General features: G+C 34.7%; 2 protein-coding genes across 2 annotated transcripts in view; both read right to left on the bottom strand.

The window, feature by feature from the left end:
* Nucleotides 1-5,433, bottom strand: part of ARL6 (ADP ribosylation factor like GTPase 6) — a 33,323-nt gene extending 27,890 nt beyond the window's left edge. The window contains exons 1-2 of the mRNA XM_043892986.1: nucleotides 5,015-5,433; nucleotides 1,703-1,852 (exon numbers count right to left, since the gene is read on the bottom strand). Coding sequence (XP_043748921.1) covers nucleotides 1,703-1,825 — 123 coding nt within the window. The 5' untranslated portion in view covers nucleotides 1,826-1,852; nucleotides 5,015-5,433. The remainder of the gene's footprint in view (nucleotides 1-1,702; nucleotides 1,853-5,014) is intronic.
* A 14,309-nt stretch (nucleotides 5,434-19,742) lies between these two features.
* EPHA6 (EPH receptor A6) overlaps nucleotides 19,743-27,537 on the bottom strand; it is a 924,354-nt gene continuing 916,559 nt past the window's right edge. Inside the window, exons 17-18 of the mRNA XM_043892992.1 lie at nucleotides 22,017-22,166; nucleotides 19,743-21,019 (exon numbers count right to left, since the gene is read on the bottom strand). Coding sequence (XP_043748927.1) covers nucleotides 20,905-21,019; nucleotides 22,017-22,166 — 265 coding nt within the window. The 3' untranslated portion in view covers nucleotides 19,743-20,904. The remainder of the gene's footprint in view (nucleotides 21,020-22,016; nucleotides 22,167-27,537) is intronic.

Genomic DNA, 27,537 nt, shown 5'->3' with positions numbered 1-27,537 from the left:
CTGAATTGGCAGGTGGGTTCTTTACCACTGAGCCACCAAGGAAGCCCCTCTTTCATTCTTACAGGACCCCTGTTACTAATGGAAGCAGCAATATGTCCTGTTTAAAAAAAAAAAAATCCAGCCTCATTTACAGATGGGGTAGCCAGTGAGGTGAAAGAGTCATTAGTGGAGGTTTCTGAGTAAGCTCTTTAAAGAGGACTTCTTTGGCAGGAAGACTTATTCTTTTGCCTTGTTCTTTTCTCATCTCTGCAACTTAGGATATAGACAGCATATTAAAAAGAAGAGACATTACTTTGCCAACAAAGGTCTGTCTAGTCAAGACTATGGTTTTTCCAGTAGTCATGTATGGATGTGACAGTTTGACTATAAAGAAAGCTGAGCACTGAAGAATTGATGCTTCTGAACTGTGGTGTTGGAGAAGACTCTTCAGAGTCCCTTGGACTTCAAGGAGATCCAATCAGTACATTCTAAAGGAGATGAGTCCTGGGTGTTCATTGGAAGGACTGATGCTGAAGCTGAAACTCCAATACTTTGGCCATCTGATGCAAAGAACTGACTCATTGGAAAAGACCCTGATGCTGGGGAAGATTGAAGGCGGGAGGAGAAGGGGATGACAGAGGATGAGATGGTTGGATGGCATCACCGACTCAATGGACATGAGCTTGGGTAGGCTCCAGAAGTTGGTGATGGACAGGGAGACCTGGCGTGCTGTGATCCATGGGGTCACAAAGAGTCAGACATGACTGAGCGACTGAATTGAACTGAGAATAGTTACCTAAGATGGCCATGTGGAGATTCCGAGGACCCTGAAGAAAACCAGGCCCTAAGGATAGCAGAGAAGAAAGAAGGAAGATGCCTGGACCATGCAGCTGCCACACCAGCCCTGGAATATTTCTTCTGGACTTACTGAGATGACAGAAAAAGAAGCCTCCATCTGCAGTCCACTGTTACGTGGGTTTTCTCTATATACAGCAGAACCCAATTGTAACTTATACTTCCTAGATGGCACAGTAGTAAAGAATTGGCCTTCCGATGCAGGAGGCACAAGAGATTTGATCCCTGGGTGGGGAAGATCCCCTGGAGTAGGAAATGGCAACCAACTCCAGTATTCTTGCTTGGAAAATTCCATGGACAGAAGAGTCTGTCAGGCTATACTCCAAGGGGTTGCAAAGAGTTGGACACGGCTGGGCGCACAGCACAACATGACTCATACATTAGTGGTAGGTGTGCTAGTTTATATATATATTTCACTGATTTAAGCAGTACATTCATGTACTTATGACTTACATGACTTAAAGTCCTCTTGCCTGCTACTACTGGTATGCATGTAACACCCTTGGGAAACTGGCTAATTATCCACAGAATCTGTAAAAATGATTCACCTTTCCCCTTGTTTTGCTCCTCTTGTCAAGAGAGAGTCAAGACGAAGGCAATGCTACCTGAACGTAAACTCCACAAATTTTTGAAGATCTTTTGTGAAGAAAAGACATTTGGAAAATATTCCAGTTTAAATAGTCAAGATTTACCTACATCAGCATAAAATACACTTCACGTTATGGCTGGCTGATACTTATTACTTTACTAAAGGTATCACAAATTTAACAAGATTTCATAATGTGACAATGAAGTTACAATGACAAAATAATCCTCCATTAGCTTTCTTTAGCAGAAAATATATAATGTATCTAATAAATATACTTACATTTGAAGGTTTAAGTTTATTAATGATTGTTGTTTTGCCACTATTATCCAGCCCAAGGCACAAAACATGAACCTCCTTCTTTTTGAGGCCAAGCAAGCCTGAAAGTCTGTCTAGCAATCCCATAATGTGAGGCAAGGATTCACAAATCAGCTGCAAGTCAGGGAAAAAAACATATATATTAACACAGGCACCTTATATATAGAGAATATGAGCATATGTATCCCAAATTTTCAGAATTTAAAGTCAGTGATATTGTGAAAACCATGTCAATGTACCTTTGCATTTAGTAAACAGAGTTTAAGCTGATTACCAGAAAGAAGTCTTAACTGGAATGCAGATTGGCAGCTAATAACCCCCAGCAACACAGAACAATGCCCTTGAAATAACTGTACATTTCTTATTGTAACTTATAATACTTAAGAACAAAATGTGGTTTACTTAGTATCCTATGGAGTCTACCATTTGTGATACTTGAGAATATCTGCAGCCTTTTCTGGAAATCTGGAAATGTATGGGCAGCGATGTTCATTCAGAGCCTGCTTCTAAAACAGAAAGTAGAAGGCAGACCAGAATCACAAACAAACTGAAACCTTGGGCTGCCTCGTCTGAGTCCACTGGCTAAATCTTTTTCTAAAGCTAACCCCATTGCTGCATTTTGCAATAATATGAAGTAATAAATATTAAATTCACCATTTTTGTTTGCTGACTATATTCAATTTAGACAGAAACAAAAAATCCCAACTGATATATTTATCTTAATTGTTCCTTTGTCCTTACATATCTTGTTATTTTTCTAAGTCAACACAAATCCATTTGGGAAGGTTATGTACAAATCGCACACACACAAACGGAACCTTAATACATTTTTGTTTCTTTGAAATTATAACTTATATGAAATACCCTAAGTATTTTTTTAAAAGAACTTTAGTATACTAGTGAAGAATATGAGTGTAAATACCCATCTTACATTTTAATCTCCTTTTCTCAAATACTATAAAAATTTCTTTGTTAATCTGTTCCTGAAGTTAATTTGTTCCTGAAGTCCCTACTCATTTGTTTATCACTTCTTTCTTTGAAAAAAATCCTTCAAATGCAAACTTTCAAAAAAACTCCATCAGCAATGCAAATGTGTAAGTATTTTGATGTCAAGTAAAATTACTGATGACATATGTCTGGCTATGTGATAACTTTATGGCTATTCATACCCTTCCGAGGTACTGTTAGATTTAGACTTCAAATCTCCAAGTGAAAATTCCCAAAGGTACTTCCTTTGGGTAAACCACCATCCCAGTCCCTCAAAACATGTGGTGGGAGAAGAGAGATACATATCCCTTTTGGCAGTCTTCAACTGTGGCAGAGACTGCTACAGCAGTAACCACAATATACCTGTATTCCAAACATTTCCTATTACTTTCCAAACTACCATTTTCAAAGTTCTCTAAATACTAGTCTCATCTCTAAGGTTCTAGAAACTTGCCATCTTACAGTCCTTCAGTATTTTTTATTCCATACCAAAAAGGCAAGACTATACCTCGAAGGAGGATGTGAGCAACTTGAAATAAGAAGTTTCCAAGACAACTACATCTGAAAGGAGGCTGCATCATCAGTTTCGGTTAGGCCCCTTCAGGGATCATTATGGACAGAAATTTCAAAACTGAAATTGGAAAATGAGGTGCAGAAGGGAAGGTGCAGTGCCCTACCCAAACCCAGGGCCACGGCTGTCTTACTCAAGGGATGGGTTTCATTTGAGATACTCCGCTTGTGCTGCTTGAATCAACTTTTCTCCTTGTGGTAGAGATTCAAATCTCACTCAATCCATTCCTTTAAATCTCAGCTTAAGGACAGGCATTTGCAGAATCTACTTTAAGTTAGCCTTTTGATATCATGAAACAATTCATACAGATCATTTTAATTTAAAGTAAATTTGCCATTACTCACTTTGCTATTAATTATACTAAGCATATTGATATAGTTTTGTATCTTGTTTTTCATTTCTGATAGGATTTTGAATATTTAAAAAATATGACCACTTCTTGTATCATCCCCCACTGAGGAGGGCATTGATTGTTAAAAGCCTGATATCTGAATATTTGTTTTTTCACAGAACCTTGGATTTTGATTTTCCGTTTCCTTTTCCTGGATTATCAAACACCTGATGCTTGTCACTGAAATGCTTTGGGACACACAATTTAAAAGAGAAGTCAGATGTTCTAAAAGATATAATTACATTTACTGAAGTTGCTTTATAAACAACTATCACATAGCCTTATATATGCTTCAATTTTTAGTAATTATATTTTTATAAATTTACTTTTTGCATGTATGAAACAAGGAAATAAAAGATAACAGTTTAAGTCACTCAATATTCATTAGCCATGTCCTGGGTGCACAGGAGGAGATGCAATTAAACTCCTATAGCCATGATTCTCAACCCTGGTTGCACACTGGAGTCAGCTAATTGGATTAGTATTTCTGAAGATGGAATCAGGGCATCTGTATTTTAAAGAACCACACAGTGTCTCTGAGGTAGAGTCACTATTGAGAATTTGAAGCTTTTAGAATAAAGCCTAAAATTTCATGCATATCTTTTAAACTTGTACACAATTGGGCGCCAATCCACCTTTCCAGTTTCTTATCTTACTGTTTCCTCTCTCTGCACACCAGACAATAAAATTCCCTTAGCTGTTACCTGTGAAACAGCTTTCTTCTTTTTTTTTTGGTCGCGCGTGGGCATGTGACGATCTTAGCTCCCCAACCAGGGATGGAAACTGTGCTCCCCGCAGTGTAAGCGCGGAGTCTCAAGTACTGAACCGCCAGGAAAGTCCCAGAAACTGCTTTCTAAAGGATTTTTTAACTTGTTGCCAGAAAAATCCTGAAGAATTTGGATGTTATCCACAGTTAAGAGCTTGGAAGATAGGCTACAGGGAGCGAGGAGTCGAGCAAAGGAAACACCATGAGAGGTACTTTGTAACTCTATAAAAATGTTTTCAGGGAGAATTACAGAACACTCTTCCAACCCCCAATAAACATTTTTATTCAGCTTTCAGTTTTTGATGGTGAAATTTCAATTACACTTTCTACACAGCAAACTAAAAGGCCCCAATTGGGCAGTGTTAAAACCATTCAATGAAACAAAAATTCACCTAAAGCAGTTCAACGAGTTTTCTGAGCCACCAGCCCACTTTTTCCCTAGTCCTCACACATTAGAAACAACTACACGGAGTGAAAAACCCGAGGAAGAGCAATTCTAAAACTGGTGGCGGCGGGGACTGCGGGCGGCTCTGGATACAAACGTTGGGGTTGAGGAGATACCTGCTCTTTGCGGTTACTCTCGTGGGCCCGGGAGCTGCTGAAGAACAGGAATGAACGCTCGTCTCCGTCTCGGGGATGGGAATGTGGTGCGGGCGCTCTGGGTACCTTTCTCTCCAGGCCTCCACAGAAAGGATGCCCGGACCAGAGCAAAGCCGCCTCCACAACTTGGGTAAAGGGGTTGTAGCCTCTTCCTCAGTCCAAGTATCAGTGGCTGGGCAGGCGCCTCGGGTGCGTGGCGTTCCCCCGGCAACCGGAGGTTCTTCCGGTCCGGAGCCACGCCTCCTCAGAGGTCTTAGCGCGTCTGCCTCCGAGCTCCTGTTAAGGGATTGACGAGCTTCCCCAAACGCCTGAGGAACAGTGAGGAGTATTAAAGAAGTGTGAGCAAGGGTGACGGGTTGAACGGCCGCCTCCTAGCCAGGAACCGCGCAGCACCCCTGGGGAGCATGATGGGAGTTGTAGGCGCGCGCACAGCCTGCTGGGAGGGGCTTGGCGTCCGCGTGGGCCGAGGGCTTTTCTCCCCGTGCGCTCTCCCCGCCCTTTCGGGAAGGTCAGTTTCAGGGGTCAGCGCTCCCTGCGGCGTTGGGGGCACAGAAGAGTGTGGATTTCCCTCGAGCACGGGCGCAGTGTGGTGGCGACAACGGCAGGACCCGACTGTGCGCTCTAGGGCGAGGGGTGCGGGGGAATTGCCTCGTTGCCTGTCGCATCCACCCTCTTCCAGGCTCTGCGAGGCCTCAGCTCCAAGAGTCCTGGGGAAGCACAACTGTTCCTGTGAGCAGGGAGAGGAGATAAACTCACAGGCATTTTTCGGCAAAGGAAGCCTGCCTGTAACCCGGCTTCTGAGCTGTCTGATCTCTAGAGATTTCCATGAGGCATAATCTCTTATGATTAGATTACAGTCCCCAGAAGCAAATCGGCAGCTGGTCCGGAAGGGAATCAGCAGTCTGAATGCTTAAAGTTAGCTCCCTTCTTAAGATGCTCTGGGGTTTTATAGTAATGGACTTCCCTGGTGGCGCAACTGGTAAAGAATCTACCTGCAATGCGAGAGACCTGGGTTTGATCCCTGGGTTGGGAAGATCCTTGGAGAAGGGAAAGGCTACCCACTGCAGTATTCTGGCCTGAAGAATTCCATGGATCCATGGGGTTGCCTGAGAGTCTTTCACTTTAGCAAACGGATTCATCTCCTTTGTTAATCATGAATATGAGATTATTTCCCCCCTCCAGCTACCCCGTGTTAGGTTTACTTACCCGACCTGTTCTTTGGCTTTTCAATTATTTTGGCCTATTAAGTGGATTGCGTGCGTGCGTATGTGCTAAGTCGCTTCAGTCGTGTCCCACTCTGCCACCCCATGGACCATAACCTGCCAGGCTCCTCTGTCCATGGGATTCTCCAGGCAGGAATACTGGAGTGGGTTGCCATTTCCTTCTCCAATTAAGTGGATTAAGAGAGTGAAAAAGAGACTAGAAGGAATTATATATTAATAAAAGTAATAATGGGAGAAAGGTTGTATTTGCATGATCATGAGGTGCTTTTTCTTTTTTTCCCAAATTTTCAAATGTGACTGTTATTTTTACAATGGAAAAATAATGTGGTTCTGGGCTAGGGACTCTGTTGAAAGACAAAAACTAGTAAAACACAAAACCCCCAAAACCTACAGCTGCATATCCAAAAGAACTTATTGACCAAGTCCTTGGAAAAAATGGAGTATGGAAATATATTCTTCCTTATTGTGTGGCCTTAGACCAAGTAACCCTGCTCTATTGTTCAGCTTCCTCACCTTCAAAAACATTATATAGCCCATTTGCTGGTTTTGAGGAATAAACAGGTAATAGAGATATGTATGTTTGACACATAGTTGGTGTTCAATAAATAATTTCCTGTCCACCTTTGTCCTGCAATTTTTATTATATGGATAAGATTTTTAAATGTGATCCTTTAACTTTTGACTAAAATTTTACAGTAAGGTGTTGATTATTTTCTGTGTGTCTGGATTTTGCAACTCACTTTGATAAAAGTTGGAAGTGAAGTGCTTACAGCCAGATTTTGACCTTTTTTTTTCTTTCTTAGAGCTAAGTAGAAATCTTATGTTTCAGGAAACTATAGTGGACAGACTTAATTTTCCTGTTTGGAACTGATATTTTCTGCCTCTGGGTTGAGTTCTGTTTTTGATTAGTACAAAACATTTTGTGAAAACTGGAAATAAAATGGAGAGATGAGATATCCAACTTTTCAGTCAATTTAAGCAGATGACATAATTCTTCTGAAAAATTAGCTAAGTGAAAAATAAGCTAAATTAGGTTACATAATTCACAAAAATTTAGCTAGGTAAATAGTTATCTTAGATATTTGTAGTTGCTGTGTTGGTTTCTTATATTAGAGTTGAAATAGTGGTATGAAACCCACAGTCTAGTCAATAATCTGGAAAATGCCAGTTTTGAAACTCACAACCTTAAAAAAAGTAAATATTCCATATGGTAGAATCTGCTGTTTTGGTGCTTTGCCAACCCAAACAGATCTCAACAATACACTCACAGTTCAGCATACAAATTGGTTTCACTTGATTTAAGAAGTTAGTTTGGCTCTCCTCATTTTATTATGAGAATGTGAAGCTTTAATAGTCATATTTAATTTTATGAGGGCTACTTAAGATACCTGTTTAAAGAAAGAAAATTTCAAGTACTCTAACCAGATAGATTTCTTACTGGCTTTTGGAACTGTATAGAAGAATTCTAAATGAGAGAGGAGTGAGATATGATGAATACAGCTCTATTCTGATTAATTCATGATACATTTAATGTCTTTTCTTATGAACAATTTAAAAAAACTACAGAAAATCCATGATTTGTAATATACTGGAAGTTTTTGGAATGAATGTTGGTGGTCTAAAGCTGTTTGAACAGTTGTACATTATTTGTATCTTTTGGTCATCTGCAATTTGTATACAATATTACCTATGCAATGAACGTTTAATTTATTTGAATCTCAAAAAATATTTTGCTGATATAAAATCACTACAAAAATATGCACTAATTATTTATAGTGATTTATGTGACTTTCTTCCCTGGTGGCTCAGGTGGTAAAGAATCCACCTGCAATGCATGAGACCCAGGTTCAATCCCTGGGTTGGGAAGATAACCTGGAGAAGGGAATGGCAACCTGCTCTAGTATTCTTGCCTGGGAAATCCCAAGATAGAGGAGCCTGGCAGGCTATACAGTCCACGGGGTCGCAAAGGGTAGACACAACTGAATGACTAACACACACACACATGTGAATTTATGTCTTGATCTTAATATTATTTTGAAAGATTACAGCTGTGATTTTGTCTTCAAAATTACTAATATATCTAAAGAGCATCTAGATGTAATAGACTAAAAGATAAGTTATATTAAATAATGACCAATACAATAATACAAAAGCCACAAAGTCAACCACCAGAACTGTAACTTTTATTTGTTAATAGATATTTTAATAAACAGGCTTACTCCATCTGTAAGACCCTGATAATGCCTCTTAGGAAATCATAGAAAAATAAAATACAGTAATTAGTAACTTGTACTTTGTACAAAAATCTTATTATGTTGCTCAGCAGATAGGTTTGCTAAACACCATATTCTTTCAGCAAATAGACAGATGACATATGTAATGCAGTTCACCACAAACAATCCCTCATTGAGAGGTGAGCATTCTAAAACACTAGAACTTGTAAGCATGCCAGCACATGAAAATTTACATGAAACATCATATTACAGTAGATTTTTATAAGATGAAAACAATACCACCTTCAAGTAAGTTTGGATTACTTCACTGTCATAGTGAAGTAGATAATAGGTAGGTTCTATAGTTAACTCCCTCTTACTGTGTTTATCTTTCTACCATGTTGTGATGCAACCAGTAAAGAGAACCTGAGTGGAAGGCATATATTGAAGATCTAAATAGTGATATAATACCAAGGAGAAAAAATGATGCAGTGGTGCTGCACTTCCTTATTCCCAGAAATAGATCTTTTCTCCTTTTTGCAAGAGTAGAGTGGTACAGTGCTAAATCCACAATTAATGATAAATAACTTTATGACAAGTTACAAAGAAATACATTTTAAAAATCATTCATGCTTACAGGAAGGAAAAATGTTTTCAGCTGCAGTTTTTCATTAGTCAAATATTACTCTATGAGGGATTAAATGTCTCAACCTAGACAGATGTTATCTAGGCATTTAATATAAATGTACTACTTAGTACTTAATAAACTTTTTAGGATTTGTGTTACAAAGATTTTTTATAACTTTTAAAATTTTGAATACACTGCAACTGTCAAATCTACCATTTAATATTGGACATGGCCATTTAAATATTAAGTGTTTAATCAAATACATATTTGTAAGTACACATATATTTTTGGCTATGCTAAAATAGAAAAAAAATAATCTTATTCCATTATTCACAATCTAATTTTACATAAAATCCAAAGAATTATTATGCACGTATAAATTCTAACACACTGAATTACATAAAGCCTATCCAGAAATAAAGCTGCAAGCATAATGAAAAAAAATCACACCCCTGCTATAGGATCAGAGAGAGGGCACAATGAAAAAATAACCGTATAGCCCATGTATTTCTCCTAAATTATAGATGTTTTATGTGAAAACAAAACAAAATAAAAATATTGTTTCACCAAAAGAGTAGAGCCTGCCTTTTTTTTTTTAAAAAAAATTCATATGATGTGTCAAACCCTCTCAAAATAGTGTTTTTGAGAAAATTAACTGCTTGAATGTACAATACACATCATTTAGGATTAAACTAATTTTTATAGACTTTGAATTAGAATAGCTACATGATGTTTGTCTTTTACTGTAATAAACAAAAATAACACATGAAAAGTGTCTATGACATTGACAAGTCCTCAATTTCTACATTATGGAAAAAGGACTCTGTTATCAGCTTCTTTGGAACACTCAGAATTCAGTTTCAAGTCTTCCAAGTAAGATGTCTCAAAAATATTTAGTAAAAATGGCTTTAAAATATTTTTTTCAATAGGTCTTTTTCCTGTGGTGTATTATGTATATACATAATGTATAATATGTATACATATGTATAATACATATACATGTATTATGTAAATACCCATCGCCTATGTTTATATATGCATGTGTATAGGTATATAAATGGGTGTGTGCATTTCCCCTTTAGAACTACTAACACATCTCTCCTTCAGCCTTCACTCCTTTCCCACTCCCCATATTGAATTTTATCTCTTGGTAAAATGCAACTACTCACATAGTAACATAATTACCTTTCTATCACAAATCTACCAATCTGCATGTCACACACTCTTCCTTCCCTCCCATTTTAGTTCTTTGTGTCTCCTCATATCAAAAACTAACCTTCCTACTTATGCCACGAATCCTAATCTACCTCTCAAAGCCATTTCTAATTAAATTCTCTCTTGCATAATCAGTTTCCCCCTTTCTACCAGATCACTCTCATTAGTGTATAAATATGCATTTTTTCTCACACATACACACACACATACAGACATGCACACACACACACACACACACACCACACACACACACACACACCCACACGCACCCACAAACACACACACACACACACACACACACCCACCCACCCCCCACCCTTGACCCTACATCTACTTCCAGTGACTCAGCTACTGCCTATTTCGGTTGCTTTCTTACAGTAAAATTCCTTGAAAGAGTTGTTTATAGATATTGACTCCACCTTCTTTCCTAAAGTATCTTCTAATCCACTTCAATCAGGCTTTAATTTCACTACTTCAAAGAGACTGTACTTGTCTAAATCATTAGTAACGTCCATGTTCCTAAGCCCCATGGCCATTTCTTGGTTCTAAACTTGACTTCTTAAAGCATTTAATACATATGGCCAACTGGATTTTTCGTTCTCTACCTTACCTTACACTCCTAAGGTCCTCTGCTGGCTTCTAATTCTCCACTTAACTTTTACATTGCTACTACCTGGATCTCAATCAAGGCCTACTTGTCTATCTTACAGGCTTTTCTTAGGTGATTTAAAAACCTTAAATAATATGTATATACTGATGACTTTTAAATTTTGATGTCAGGCCCTGATTGTTCCTTGGAACTCTTATGTACAACTGTCTGCTTGATATCTCCATTTGAATACTTAACAGGCATTACATGGCTAAAACTAAACTCCTGATTTTTTCCCTCCAAATCTGCCTCTCTTGCACCACCACTGACTATGTTTCTTATTTTCCAAATGTAGAGTTTATCTTTGATTTTTCTCTCTTCAACTCTTGCCCCCCATCCATTAGCATGCTCTGCCTCTAAAATACCCAATATCCATCTGTCTCTCTCCATCTTCATTACTTCTACTCTAACAAAAGTTACCATTTTTCTTTTTTTTTTTTTGCTTAAACTATCTCATTAGCCTCATAAATGTTCTTTGATCTCCATCTTGTTTTTGTCTCTCTTTGGCTCATAAACTGTGTACCAAGCACACCGTTCTCTCTACCCCCAAACACTCCAAACCTACACATTAAATTGTTTCTTCTACTTGGAATTTCCCCAGATTTTTTCATGACTTGTTTCTTCATGATCTTCAGATATTGGTTTAAATATCACATCCACATTCAGAGAAGATTTCCCTTACCACTTAGTAGAAGAAGCCACAGTCATGCTATGCAATAATATTAATTTAATTTTCAGCACAGCACTTATCAGTACTTCTTCACTGTCTAACTTTACCACTAGGTCAATCCCATGAGACAGGGGCTTTTGCTTGTCTTGGGCACTTTGTGTCCTCCATGTTTAGAATAGGACACTGGTACAAGATAGTGTTTAACAAATGTTAATGAACAAATGGACTTATGGATAAATATTTAAAGTACATCAGTATATATACTATTTTTAAAATTAAGAATTATACAGTTTTGGACTAGCAAACAGACATGATTTACTTTAATTTTGTTTATTTGTTTGTTATATCTGTTCCCTGTGGTATAAATAGCTTTAATTGGACAAATCATTATTTTTTGCTATTCTTTATATTACACTACAGATATCTATTTCACTTAATGGTAGAGTGATCAAGATTGTATGGTGAGGAAGGAAATGTCTTGCTTTCTCAAAGGAATTTTTGGAGGCTCTGAAGAAAACAAGCAATTGATGCAAAATTGGAAGGGTTTTACCTTTTTTTTTTTTTTGAAGTATTCCATTTAGTGAAATTTAAAAAATTGAATAAAAGTAAACTAGAAAATAACTATAAAAATATATGCTTACTATTTTGAATATACAAAGTCTAATGGAAGATTTTCTTTTTGTATTTCCATTCATGAAAAAGTGTTTGCTTTCTTCAGCAGACTTTATGGACTATATGACCAAATTTATATAAAAGAAGAGTAGAACTTAAAAAATAATAACTTCTAGCCACTATGTTATGTTTTTTGGCTTCAACTTCTCTGAGAATTGGGAAATTACAATCAATATTAGAGAGATTGAATGGAAATATAATATACAAAACAATTCTTTTTTTTAATACTTCAAATAACTGAAAAGAGAAGGCAATCTCCTTGAAAGAATATAAGCATTTAGAGGTCATAAGATATAATGTACAACTAATACATTGGTATCATATATTTTAAACATTTAAAACTATGTGTAAAAAGTACTTATTTACATTTTACACATAATCTTATACATTTATATGTATCTGTATAAAAGCATAAATTGATTCTAAAAGGCTACCCTTTCAACTCAGTTATTTTTACCTGCATCTTATATATAGTTTTACATTTAATAAAGCACAAGAAAAATCTCATCATTATTAATAAGAGTGAATCATTAATAACTATAAAGTGCTTTGACAGTCTGATATTCAATTTTGCAGGGTAAATTCTTTAATTATATATGAAATAGTTCTTTTGAAATCAAAAGAACTATTAATATGGAAATGCTAATAATTGTGATCATTTGGTCTATTAATAAACTTAAATTTAAATTTTTGATATTTTGGGAAGATTTCTGTTTATAGCAATACATATTTTAACAATTATCAGTGAACATATTTATATTAGTCTCATCCTCAAAAGGGATTTTAGTTTCAAAATTACCAGTAAGAGTAACACGACAATAATTTTCATTCACTGTTTTCTATTAATTTTTTGTTTGCTTTTTAAAATGGGATAATTAATAGTTATATCACAAACTTCTCTTTGTATTACCTTTTTGCCTTTTCCTCAGTTTTAATGGAATGTGGTCCATTTTCATATTCAGAATTCATGCTCTGTCTCTGATTTTTTAAAATATAAGGTTATTATAGAAGGTATAACTAACATGTTATAGGAGGTATAACTAACATTTTAGGAAACATGGACTGTTAATTAACAATTATTCCATCAAAAGTCAAAATTAAGCTGTCAAAGCTTATACTGCATATAAAATTAAACCTAAGTATAGTTTGTGAAAGATGTGCAAAGCTATTCAAGTTCCCAGTAATATGCTCTAAAGAAAAAGTATGATTAACAAAATGATTAATAATATATTATAAATAAAGCACATATAGTTATCTTTAAAATCTACTCTCACTCGTATTCATGTTAGGAATGCTCAGGTATTATGCCTTTCCAAAAAACAAATGCTCCCATTTCACATTTTGATTATTTTCCCTTGGAGACCTAAAACACTTAAAATTATGACAAAACTCCATTTCTGTAAGAAGAAAATGAGATTTTTGCATTGTATAAATATATTATTACAATTTTCTTTAAATACATATACATGGCATAGGAAGAACAACATCAAATTAAAGGAAATTAAACACTTCAATAACAAACATTTATGCATGTTAAACCTTATTTTCCAAGCAGTACAGACATTTTAAAAAGCCTCAGTCTTTATTTTTATATTGTCCATGAAAATTCAGTGTTGTTTTAAAGATACTTTTGAATATAATACAATAGTAACTCTAGATAAAATACCAATGGATATTCAAACAAATTGATTTTAACAATGCTCACATCAGTCACACTGACAAAAAAAAGCTTGTTAAGTTACAAGTCTGTTGGCAAGAGTGGTCATTGATTTTGTCATAGAGTTTCTAAAGACCACACGTTTAAGCAGATTTATTTGAGTAGTAATATATGGCAATAAATAAAACATGTACAGTTAAATAAAAACTTCATTACAACTTTAATAATAATACTGAGTAAATAATTCTAAAGAGTGCAACAATTATACTTTATATAACAAATGAAGTGATGGTAATTAATTCTGGCTTCTCTCTGACTGAGTGAAGATGTGTTTAAGTGAAAATTTAAGAAAAGCAATTTCTATTTAAATACATATATTTCATTCTACAAATTACTAAATGTGGAAGAGAGACTTAAATTATTGTAAAAGCAACAGAAGATGACAGTCTAAGGTAAAAACCTTAAAGGTGTATTGTTTGTTTATTTTTATGATTTAGCACTATCCACTCCATCTATCATGATTTCAAAAAATTAAATGATATTTGATCTTTCTAGAACAAAGGTAAATTAAGACTGTTTCAAGGACAATGATCTATAAACGTAAAAAACTAGTATAGAAATGTTCACATCTATACTGCTTGTCATATTTAACTCATGAAATGACATCTATCTACAAAGTTAATAATGCCTAAACATAAAATTTGATTTAGATATATGAAAAATGAATATTCTCATGTCCTTGGAGTTTTCTTTATAATAATGCATTATTTTGGAATACGGACAGTTCTCTCTTCCGTGAGGGCTAATAACATGGAGATTCTGATGCTAACTAAATAAGAATCCTGAAGTAGTGTTGTCCTCCTTTTACTATTTTGTTGAACACCTTAAAGTCATATCTCAGTTGTTCTGATTTATAGTTTGAGTTATTACCTTAACCAAAAGTAAGTTATCATGACAAATTAAAGATTAGCCTGAGGTTACAAATAGTGAAGAAATATGGATGAGAACAAAGCTTTACTTGAGAGAAAAATTTCAATAATTCTGATACTTTTCTAATTTACAACTCCCAGGAAATTGTGTTAATCTGTATTTTATTTTCTAATTGAAAGTAGATACCATATTTTTATATATAATATATTTAAAAGCAATCTTTCATCCTCATCTGTCTGGTAATTTTCTTTTAATGCTTTTGTATTCTTAAGGATTAATTAGCTCTAAAAGATAGGCGAATTCTTCTTTGAGATTTTCCTCTTTAAAAGAAACAAATCAAAAGTTCTTTTAAGAATATAGAGATTTGGTAATTCTAATAAACCAGTGTGGAAATTCAAGCAAAAACCTTCTTTATTTTGATTAGAAAGAAACTTTCCTTTCAATGCACAAGTGCAAAAATATAACAAAAGGAGGTGACTTGGTACTATTAAGATAAACCCAACCCTTCGTGTTTTTAAAAGATGAAGTTTATTTTTCTTTTCTAAAAGATGAAATTTATTTTTTAGTAGTGCTTTGCTGCCTGTAGTAATTGTAGCTTACTTTTCATTTTTTGTTTCACTTTTAAAGTAATTTTGAATCAACATTGATAGGCTAAAATTAACCTTCAAATCTATTCATGTACTGTTAAATAAAAACTGATTCATTACAACTTAAAAAATATTACTGAGTAAATAATTTAGAGAGCAACAATTATACTTTATATGAAAAGTGAAGTAATATAATTAATTCTGGCTTCTCTCCAAGTTGCCAACGCCAACAGGATTTTGTTACCTCTTTTGAATCGAGAGCAAATAACTTAAGTCTTCCTATGTAAATATCCTTTTTTAAACATTTTATATAAATCCATCATTAATTTGAAATTCTAATTATTAATCAAAAGAAAGAGGCTTCGTTAAAACTACATTCTGATGACCTGCATCTTCCTCTGGATCTTTGTCTTTTCTCTCAGGATACATGTAAATCATGTCACATCCTCTTATAACATACAAAAAATATATTTTATCCTAAGAAATCTTTGAAACACTTGCCTAATAGTTGTCTTTTTAAGGGAATAGTAAGAGAAAGATGGGGCATTTACTCTTCTGAAATGTAAGATTTTTCTTTTCCTTTATTTCATCTAGTAATACGTTAGCTCTGGTTGTGAGTAATCATTTCTTTCCTTTGTTAAATATGTGCTGGGCCATGCTTAGTCGCTCAGTCATGTCCAAATTTTTGAGACCCCATGGACTGCAGCCTGCCAGGCTCCTCTGTCCATGGGATTTCCCAGGCAAAAATACTGGAGTGGATTGCCATTCCCTTCTCCACAGAGTCTTCCCAACCCAGGGATCAAACCCAGGTCTCCCGCATTGCAGGCAGATTCTTTACCAGCTGAGCCACCAGGGAAGCCCTTTGTTAAATATATCATGTCGGAAAGAATTTTATGCAACCATTGCAGTCATATACTCATTGTTACATTTCCTAGGCCCAGTGAATTGGCTTGCGCAGGAGAGCACCCCAGCATTGGTTTTAAAAAATGGTTGATGTTTTCTAACTGGAGGTAGCTTTGAGGTAGTGAGTCTACACATGAACTGAGCAGGCTGCCCACGGACAGTGGCAGTATGCGACCTCTGAGGAGGGTCGACTGGTAGGTGACAAGAGAGACTGTCTTAGAGAATCAAACGAGTGTGCTCCCTTCTGTCAGAGGAAGTGTGGAGGCGTCTATGAAAAACTTTGAGGTCCAAAATATCTCCTTTCATAGGGACTGCAAATCCAATTGCAAATAAACAAGGTTTTATTTATTTAATGTATTTTTGTTCTATGGAAAGAACTAAGTGACATGGAAATTACAGCAAACACAGCAGATAGGCTCTAAGTTTTAAGCTTAAGAGATACTTAGAGATAAGGACAGTACAGTCAAACTCATCTTTGCCATAAAATTTTATGCATGTAAGAGACACCTTGTAGATACTTGTTAAACTGAACTACAGTTTACACTGCCTTTATTGAACATTATTATAAAAAGTGAAAAATCTTTTGAAAATACTGACCATAAAAACAAAAAGTTGGATGACTTCAGTGCCCTGTGTTCTAATGGAAGAATACCATCAATCTACCTTTTGGAGTCTTCATACAAAAAAGAATTAAAATATTTTCAGATTGAATGCGAATGAGTCTTTTCTACTTAATGGAATTTGAGCTTGGAAAAGTTGAAGTGATGATACTAAAAGAAGTGATTACACTTGCTTCTAATATCTTTATTATATAAAGATATATACCAACTGTGACTTGATAACAGTTTCTAATTCTTAAAATATTTTCCTTTAAATTAATAATACATTTCCTTAGCTAAAGCAGTAGAAAAGGATCATCTTCATCTGTTTTGAAATAATGTTCCAAAGCATTTAATTTTCAGTTAATCAAAAGCCAGAACTCTTACACTCTGTATGTGCAAATGCTCCTATTTATGCAACAGGACCCAAAATATTAAAGTATGACTTTTGCAACATTCCTGTTTTTCCTCCACCTTCAGCCTCTTCTAGGGAGATCGGTAAGATATTTTTGGATTTGCTGTGTTCCTTTTCTTTTGTTGATAGGGATATGGGGTGGAGTGGCAGAAGCTGAGAAAAGAAAAAAGAGGGGATGGAAGAATAAAGAGAAAAGAATCAAGGAGGTGGGGAAGAATGTTTAAAAAAGGAATAGAAAAATAAGACCTAGTATTGATGAACATTTTGAAGTAAAAGATTTAACTTACTTCTTTACAGAGTAGAAATTTGCTAGGAAAGATATAAAAATGGATTTTTAAGAAAATTGTGGTTGGGAGATAGGTAATGCAATTCATTCTTTATCACGTCAGAAGATCTATTACAGAAGACCTTCTGTAAAGACTGCTTTTCAAGGATTGAATTTGGATTTGTTTTCCATTCATGGGCTGAGATGGGCCTTAAAGCTGTCCAGGTGTTAGCTGGATAGATTTTAAGAGTAATTCAGGGTGAAAGAAGATAAATCTTTTTTTTATTATGACATTCATAACATTTATCAACAGTCATAATTCAGTGCAAAAGTGCTATAATTCTTGATTCATGTTAAGCCAAGAGCTTTGCAACTTCTGATGGCTTTTTTAGTGTAATGATTTATATAATAAATCTCTGCATGGTTTTTACATTTTTTCTCAATTATGTCTTATCCTATGAGATAATGAGTGGACTATAGACTGGAAACTGACCACATAGACAATAAAATAATAATGGTTCCTTCAACTAATCTCCAAAACCTAAAAAGCCCCTCAGTAACATAGACTAGGAAGTTTAATATAAAGCAGGTATATGAGTATATATGCATATTTTAGTTATTAAAGATTATTTCTGAAGGCTGTGACTTATGGGAGTTACTCATTTTCTATTATTAAATTCTATGCTTATGAATATTAAACAGCTTTAATTAATGAATATGTACACTAGTAAATATCAAAATATTTCAGGTAAAATTTTCAAATCTGTGATTGGTAGGCAATAGAGAAATAGATATATTTATTTTTTAATGTTTCTGTTTAATCTTGAACATCTTGCTCTGACCATGATGAGGTTTAAATTTATACTAAAGATCACCATGCTTACACTTCTAAAAAATATAAATGCAACATAAATTTTAAAGAGGATTTGGGGTTAGAGAGAAAGTGAAAAGGCAGTTTTATAATACTACAGAAAGATATTTAGGAAGGGAAAAAAAACATAAATTAACCAGATATAGAATAGGATCGTTGGAGTTTTAAAGAAAAACATTCTTAACAGAGATATTTAATCTTGCAAGAACTGAATGCCCACCCCATAGACGTTTCAATACTTTATAGAATTTATTTAATCAAAGTATACAGATGTTGCTGACAGTGTCCTATGGAAGACCATAATTATTCTATTCCTTATCTTTCTAAATACGTTTTTGTTGCATTATAAAAATAAATATATATGATTAATAAATTTTATCTGTTTTACATCTGTTCTTATTTAATATATATTTGAAGATAGGTAAATATGGAAATTTTACATTTTCTCTAAATGTATCCAGATCTGTGTAAATGTATCAAGCAAACCACACACAGCCTGCAAGTGATGCATGATTGTGCGGGTGACGGCTAGAAAAATGTTGCTAGCTATTTCTGACACACCTAAAAAGTGATGAATTTCCCACTTTGTTCTTTTTCAGTGTACTATAATGGATACTTTAAAGACTCTTCCTTTTATCTCTCTCTCTTTTTTTTAAATGAGAAAAATTTAGCTGTGGTTGACAAAAATCAGAAGATAAATCAGCAAAAGAAGTATATGGAAGGGACAATCCACGAACCTTAAAATAAGGAAAAACAGGGACTCCTTTATGGCAAGAAAACTATTATCACCAAAAAAATGTAATTTAGGTAGGAATTTGAGAATGTGGGTAGGGTACCTTTAGTTCCAAGATCAAATAAAACCTAATTTTTATATTAAACCAGTACCTTTAGACAACTTGCTCTTTTTTTTTCCCTCTTAATACATTCTCGCTACTCTTCCACCTAGCACAGTAGTCTTTTTTTTTTTTTCCCCCCACAGGGAACATCTGATTTTATAGTTGAATTTGTTCATAATACAGTACTGTTTTGATAAACTGACTCAACTTAGTTCAATGAAAAGTATATTTGCCTGTTGTTGGAGCCTCCAGAAGATTATGGCAACAACACACCTTAGCTGTATTTATATTTTTATGTTACTGTAGAAAGGATTCAGGTTGCACACAATTCATTTATGCTCTTTTTATACCTTCTTTGGTGTATGCAATGGCATACTTGTACCTTGGAAGGTTTGGAAAATAGCTCAGCATGTTCATGTAACTTATTTTCATGAACAAAACAAAAATTCTTAACCTTGCAAAATGTACCAGTATTAGACTAGCTCTATGTGTTTATGTTCTTAGGCCACCATATAACTATCATAAAATTCTGTAAATTAAATCTTTTTACATTTTATCTAAGACTATACTCTTAGATCTTTTATTCAAAGCAATTCTGCTGAGAATAATTAATTTTCTCAATGCTTTGATAATTACTCTTGCAAATTTATGAAGATAAACCAAGGGAACAGTCATGGATTTATTCCATGCGTCTCTCTATTTAAAGCCTCTAGAGCAATGGACTCACCCTTGGTCTTTCCAGGCGTGATCTTTATAATGCAGTAGAGAAACATATTGATAGTAAAAAAAAAAAAAATTAGATGGGAAAGCCTCTAAACTACTACCTACTATGACATGTGAAAGACACTATCAAGTTAATAAAAAAAAAAAGAGACAAACCAAGACTTAGAAGTTTTAGAAGCACAGTATGTTTCTCCCTCTCTCCCCCTTGATAACTCCCTTCTCACCAGAGTCACACTTGAAAAGAATTCACTACATGAAATCATTGATCTTTTCTGCAAACAATTCTAACATTATCAGGCATCAACAGGTAAAGAATTGTAGAATAAAGTAACAATATGACCCATAGAGTTGAATATAATTATTTAAAAAATAAATATTCATGTCAGTTTGGAAAATACTTGATCACAAAACATGAAAGAAAGGTCAACTATTTCTTTTTCATCTACCATCAAACTCTAAATCCATCTTTAACCCCAAATTCCTTTGGATTAAGTCCTTGAACACTTCTGAAATGCAGTTATATAAAGTTACACATCCATGCTGAGTTATTTACCACGTGTAGTGATAATCTGCAGTGCGCCAGGGTTTTATCTGCAGGTTATTCGGAGCGGAGCTATGAAGAGTGATTTTTAAATCCAGGTTGGAAGTATAAACAAAAGGTATGTGTGCCTGTAGCCTGAAGAGGAGACTGCGGTTTGTGAGGTGATGTTTGGAGAATCAGAAGAGAGGGTAGTAGAGAGGATATCTTTCATTTTAGAAATACCGAGGCACAAAACAGAGGTGCTTGTAGTACTTTTATACATGAAACCCCTTCTCCTGTATGTGCATCATGTGTAAACGTAAAGTCTGTATACTGCTGACTATTCGTCTCTGGTGTCCAATGAGTATGACTCCAATTCTTCTAATATCACTGTGAGAGATTGAGAGAGAGAACATGAACATTTAGGTCTGGTAAGTGTGGCAGAGAGGAAAGACACATTTGGATACAGGAAACGAGCACATATCATATTTGCCACAAATTTCATATCTGGTAAAAGGAGTGTGGAAGCCGAGATATAAATGGACAACAGGAATTTGTTACTTTATTCTTTACACTGGTGCCAGAGAATGCGTCAAGTCGACCTCAAGTTTAAAGGTACAAAGAATTCAGGTACCGATGTCATGTTCAGACATTTCATAAGCCCGGGGGATTTATGCAAATAAATAAATTTTTAACAGTATTAGCAAAATAGTCAGCATGCAGGATAGAAAATATAATGTGAACTCCATTTGAATTGCCATGGTCTTGGTCTTTCAATAATTTGAAAAGATGCCATTGTATCATGTTGAACAGTATGAAATTGCTATTACTATTAATATTTTAAAACAATGGCAATTTCACATGGTCAACCTACTAGTTTTAGTTATCTGTCTTTTAAACATATGTTGAGTATTTTCACTGCACTCAGGAAATGATAGTCTTTGAGAAAGTGGAAAAATGCCAGACCATTGTAATATAGAGACAAAACTCTGAGAAAACATAATATTATATTATTACAATTGTAATATTTGATGAATGTAATAGTAATTGATTTAGTGTACATGAATCATAAATAATTTGCTGAGGTAAAACTATATTGATGCAAAGTCTATGATGTGAACAAGAGTAATATGCATTTTAGACAGCATTTAAAATCTTTAAATAATTACTTGAATTAAACATATTCTTTCAAAGGAAAATAGTTAAAAGTGTAATGTCCAACTTTCACTAGAATGATTATCAGAAATGGTGAGGAAAGATATGGAAATGCCATACTAGTGTCAGGAAAGGTAGTTTAACTATGGTATTCTTGATAAAGAAATAGTATTTGAATTTATAATCTCCTAAGTGGACATCTGAATATAGTAACAAACCCAGCCCCACTTACTCAATGCTCATTCTTGAAATCAGGTCAAAAGTTGTAAACCCCGCTGCCATGAAGTTATTCTTATATTGCCCCATCTTTATAGAATCCAGCCAGTCACCGACTGTCACAAACAGAGGATATTCGGGAACTTCACCAGGGGAGTCTGGCATTCTATAAGGAAAAAAACAAAAGCATGGAGACCATTTAAAAAACAGATAAAGCAAAAAATACCCAACTTTATTTTTAATTTTTACAATATTCTCACATCAAATGTTTCATCCTCCATAGAACTAGATTGAAAAATGTTCCATCATATTCAAATCAGCCACTTTTATCTGGTCAATTTCACTTGTCAGTTTCTTTTGTCTTTTCCTACTTTTTGCCACTAACTAGGTCTTTACACTTGAGGTGTCTTGAGAAAGCCTGTATCTTGCTAAAATCTCTTTACTTTTTTCTCTTGCATGAAATTGTGCTTTCAAACTTGAGGAAAAGCCCCTCAAAAGACAACTAGCCACAGGCTATTCACTTATACACTTTCTGACCTTCCATTGAATTCATGCCCTATTGCCTTTTTCACATTTACTATGAGAGCCCTTTCTCTTTTTAATGGTGAATTTATAGGTGAAGACCTCATTTATTCTCAAACATTCAACAAAAATTTATTATTTATTAGAAAGTAATTTCTGTTGTCACAGAGCTCAATTTCATGAATAAGATTTACATATATCCAAGCATAGGGTAATACAGCCAAAAGCACAGACATTAATAAAGCACAAAACTAAAGAAAATCAATGACATTTGGGGTTAGCAAGAAAAAAGAATCTGCCACGGATGGGTCTTATAGTAAGTGATATGGAAATCTGTGGGGCTTCCCAGGTGGCACTAGTGGTAAAGAACCCGTCTGCCAATGCAGGAGACTTGAGACTAAGGTTCAATCCCTGGGTTGAGAAGATCCCTTGCAGAAGGGCATGGCAACCCACTTCAGTATTCTTGTCTGGAGAATCCCATGGACAGAGGAACCTGGTGGGCTACAGTCCATAGGGTCCAAAGAGTCGGACATGACTTAGTTCACGTTTATGGAAATTTGTATTCTGTTCCTAAGATCTGATGCAAAGGGTATTTCAGTTGGGGACATTTTTGAAGTTTTAATATAAAAATAATATAAAAGTATTATTTTTAAAAGGCTAGTGAACGTGTGTATATATAGATACATATGTCTATATACACAAAAGTAGTTTTATATAAGCTAAAGTCAGATATAGAGAATAAAAGCAGAAATAACCTTAGAAATTATAGTAAAAATAACTCAGAATTATATATTTAAGATATTCTAATAATAAATGATATTGTTTACCTTACTGAAATACCTGAAAAATAATATTAAAAACATTTTGTATGGTGTTAAAAATAACTGATATGAATTCTTTTATAATAATAACAATAAATGTGCTTTATCATCCCTTTAGGATAATAAGTATATTATTTTGAAAATTATTAGGTCTAGAGTTTATATCAAATGATAAAGCAGTAACATTTTTTTAATGTCTGGTATTTGAGTCAATCAGTATTTTCTAAGTGATAAAAAATTTCCCACCACAAGTAAATTACTGAATTATTTTTATATTGAATATTGAAGGATAATCCAACTCTCATTTACTTTGCTTTTAATTTTTTATAAAGTTTAAAGGATAACAGAATCCATAGAGACTTAACTAGAGCCATTTTTTAATATTTATATTATGAATATTTTATAATAGTTTTCAAATATTATTCATATTTGAACTATTTCATCTTAAAATACAAACCAATAACACATGAGCACATATGATTAAACCATATGAATAAGAATTCCTCCACTAAAGCAGAATGGCATATGCAAGTTATATAAGCCTAGAATTGATTTGTGCTGAGGTTTGACAGAAAACAACAAAATTCTGTTAAGTAATTATCCTTCAATTAAAAAATAAATTAATTAAAAAAAACTATATGAGAGTTGGAGTTAAACTCTAAGGTCAATATATAAGGTGAAAATGGAAACTCTTGAACAACCAAAATTACCCTTAAAAATCCTTTAAATTACCCTTAAATCACCAGAACCTGGATCTTTAAGGAGCACAAAAGCCAGAGACATAATACACAGCCAAACAACTTGTATACTGTATGACTCCTGAAGACCCTGAAAGTTGCCCCTTGGAATTATTTAGGACAAAGTTCCTACTAAAGACCTAAAATTCACTTCACTTCTGATTTTTCTTTGATTTTATATTGACTTCTATTTTTCTGAACTAGATTCTAGCTGAAGGTGGGCATGGGGTGAAGAAGGATGACAGGGAAATTCAGGGATTATTGCTCTTTCTACATAACTAAAATCTGCATAAACTAATTGCACTTGTGATTGTGATTGTACAGTGTTGTAGTCCATATGGAGTCTGGTGACACTTCATAGTGACTTCTTTTTACCAGTACTTGTTACCATATTTCCTATTTTGGCGGCTGTTAAGTCACATTTTATTTTCGTGTACTAAAAATGGCAATGCTATTTCATTATGGACTGTTTCATTCTAATTAATATCAGAAGGATTCAAGACAAAGTTTAGTTATGTTCAAAAGTTGAAAGATATCATGGCATCTACCAACAGGCACTTTAACTGTCCTTAAAGGACATGAAATGGAGAAAGGTCACAGAAGGACATTCTGTACACTAAATGACTTAAATGGCCAATTTGTCTGTTGAAAAGCAGCCACCATTTGCTCTTGGACTGTTTCAATACTGTAATTCCTGTTCCCTCCGTGCATCTTTAGTAACCTAGTTACTCTTTGGCCTTTATACGACTGCATTGGCAGTTGATTTAGTAAGGTCAAGGTCCCCTCATTGTTCACAGCCACCGTGCAATAACTTTTCTTTCACCTTACCTTATAATGAAGTTGAAAAAATGCTGCTATTTTCTGGCTTTGAGGGCTGGGTACCATCACCCTCACATGAATTCTCTGGAATATTACCTAATAAACAATAAATGCCCTTTCTTATCATCCATGTACAATGATAAACTCAGTCTGCTATTTGCTGAGCATGTAGAAATTTCTGCTATTGGGTGATTAGTGGGAGCTGTCCACCTGAGAAATGTCTTTACAGCAAAACCTGCAGCTATGTAAAAAAAAGTACATACTGTAGAACAGAAGGTCAAAGGTCTACTACTTTCTTCAGAAAAATGAAGAGGGAGCACAATTAGAGGAAATTCTACCAGGTATAAATTATAGTCAGTTTAGATCAGAGAAAGGGCTGGAGTATAGCTAGAAGAGGTAATGGTATAGTTAAAGGTACAATAAACATATTCTCAGTACATCTAAATATGTAAAAATGAATGGAACTGATAGCTGAAAAGTTTTTATTCTAACAGGCCCTTTGAGTTTGTAATAGTACTGGTATTTTAATTTAGAAAGTTCTTAGGTTACCAGTAGGTATCAAACTACCATTAAAAAGCAGGGAGGTTTTTCTCCTCAAACCTTTTCCATATTTTATATTCATCATGTAAATATAAAAGTAATAAATCTATCCAAAATGGTTCAAGGAAAGTTATACTTTGAGAAACACTTCCAAGGCAGGATCTTATTTTAATATGAAACTACCAAATTCTTAAAGGCTTTTCTTCCTTTACCACTCTAACAAAACTTCTTCCTTTAGTTCTTACCTTTATATATCGTTAGCAGAGGTCTACAGATAGTGTCCAATCTCTTTGTATTGCTGTATTTCATATGTTGATGAATATTTTCCATGTTTCAATGGTCTTCATAGCTCATTTTCAAGTGAGTGTATAATATTCTATGTGTTGATGGTTAATAATTTGTTAATTCCCTGAGTCAGACTCTTAAATTGCTATCAATCTTATTAAATTTATTGCAGATGATTATCTAATTATAAAGCATGTATCTTTATGCTTCAGTTGAATTACTTCCTTGGGAAAAACCCCATAAGATGGAAGAATTTTAAGAGTAAGTTAAAACTCCCTGAGGGCAGGAATCATATCTCATATCTCTTTCTATTTTCTGTAGACCTGAGCATAATGCTAAAAGTACTAAAGGAATTCATTAAATAAGTGACGATTAAGATTTGAATATCCTCTGCAGAAAAGTTTGGTCCATGACCTAATGTGATTTATGATGAAGAATTTATTTTCATTTAACTCATTAAATGGAATAGTAAGAATCTATTGCTAAAATGGTCATCCTATTAATGAATATGCTATTTATTTAGATTATTCCCTGTACTGCAAAAATGTTTATGTCTCTCTTTATAGGTTTCAACCCTGAATATTCACTGGAAAGATTGATGCTGAAGCTGAAGCTCCAATACACTGGCCTCTTGATGTGAAGAGCTGACTCACTGGAAAAGTCTCTGATGCTGGGAAAGATTGAAGGCAGGAGGATAAGAGGACGATAGAGGATGAGACGGTTAGATGGCATCACTGACTCAATGGACATGAGTTTGAGGAAACTGTGGGAGACAGTGAAGGACAGGGAAGCCTGGCGTGCTGCATTCCATGGGGTTGCAAAGAGTCGGACACAACTTATCAACTGAACAACAACAGGTTTCAATAGAGTGAAGGGCAGGGAATTAAAGGCGAGGGAGACAGCACAGGGTTAGGGGACCTAGAATCACAACAACACTTACTTTATTCAGTATCACTATTTTTACATGAGTTTCTCATCTCATGACCAAGGGACTACAGTTCACATTATTTAGTGAATCCATAAAACAATCTGGTTCCCCTCATACTCAGTGGGTAAAGAATCTGCCTGCAATGCAGGAGACTCAGACTAGATTCCACGGTTGGGAGGGTCCCCTGGAGAAGGAAATGGCAATGACTCCAGTATTCTTGCCTGGAGAATCTTATGGACAGAGGCAGGCAGACCCCCTGTCCATGGGGTCGCAAGAGTCAGACACAACTTAGCGACTAAACCACCACCAAATAAAACAGTCTACTACACACACTATCTACCTATCTTTTGAAGGAAGAATTTATCTAGTTAGATAAAAAAAGAAAACCCTGCCCTCCCTATAATTAGGCCCAACTGTCAACTTGAAAACAAGCTCAATTAATGAAAACTTTTGATATTCTTTAAAAATAAAAATGATCCAAAATCTTGAAAACAAAATGGAGCTACAGATAAATAGCCTGGAGACAAAGATTGAAAAGATGCAAGAAATGTTTAATAAAGACCTATAAGAAATAAAAAAGAGTCAATTAAAAATGAATAATGCAATGAATGAGATCAAAAACACTCTGGAGGGAACCAAGAGTAGAATAACGGAGACAGAAGATAGGATAAGTGAGGTAGAAGATAAAATGGTGGAAATAAATGAAGGAGAAAGGAAAAAAGAAAAAAGGATCAAAAGAAATGAGGACAACCTCAGGGACCTCTGGGACAATGTGAAACGCCCCAACATTCGAATCATAGGAGTCCCAGAAGAAGAAGACAAAAAGAAAGGCCATGAGAAAATACTCGAGGAGATAATAGCTGAAAACTTCCCTAAAATGGGGAA

This window comes from Cervus elaphus, chromosome 31 (genome assembly GCF_910594005.1).
Source record: "Cervus elaphus chromosome 31, mCerEla1.1, whole genome shotgun sequence".
NCBI classification, from domain to species: Eukaryota; Metazoa; Chordata; class Mammalia; order Artiodactyla; family Cervidae; genus Cervus; species Cervus elaphus.
This window is presented reverse-complemented; position numbering and strand designations above follow the sequence as displayed.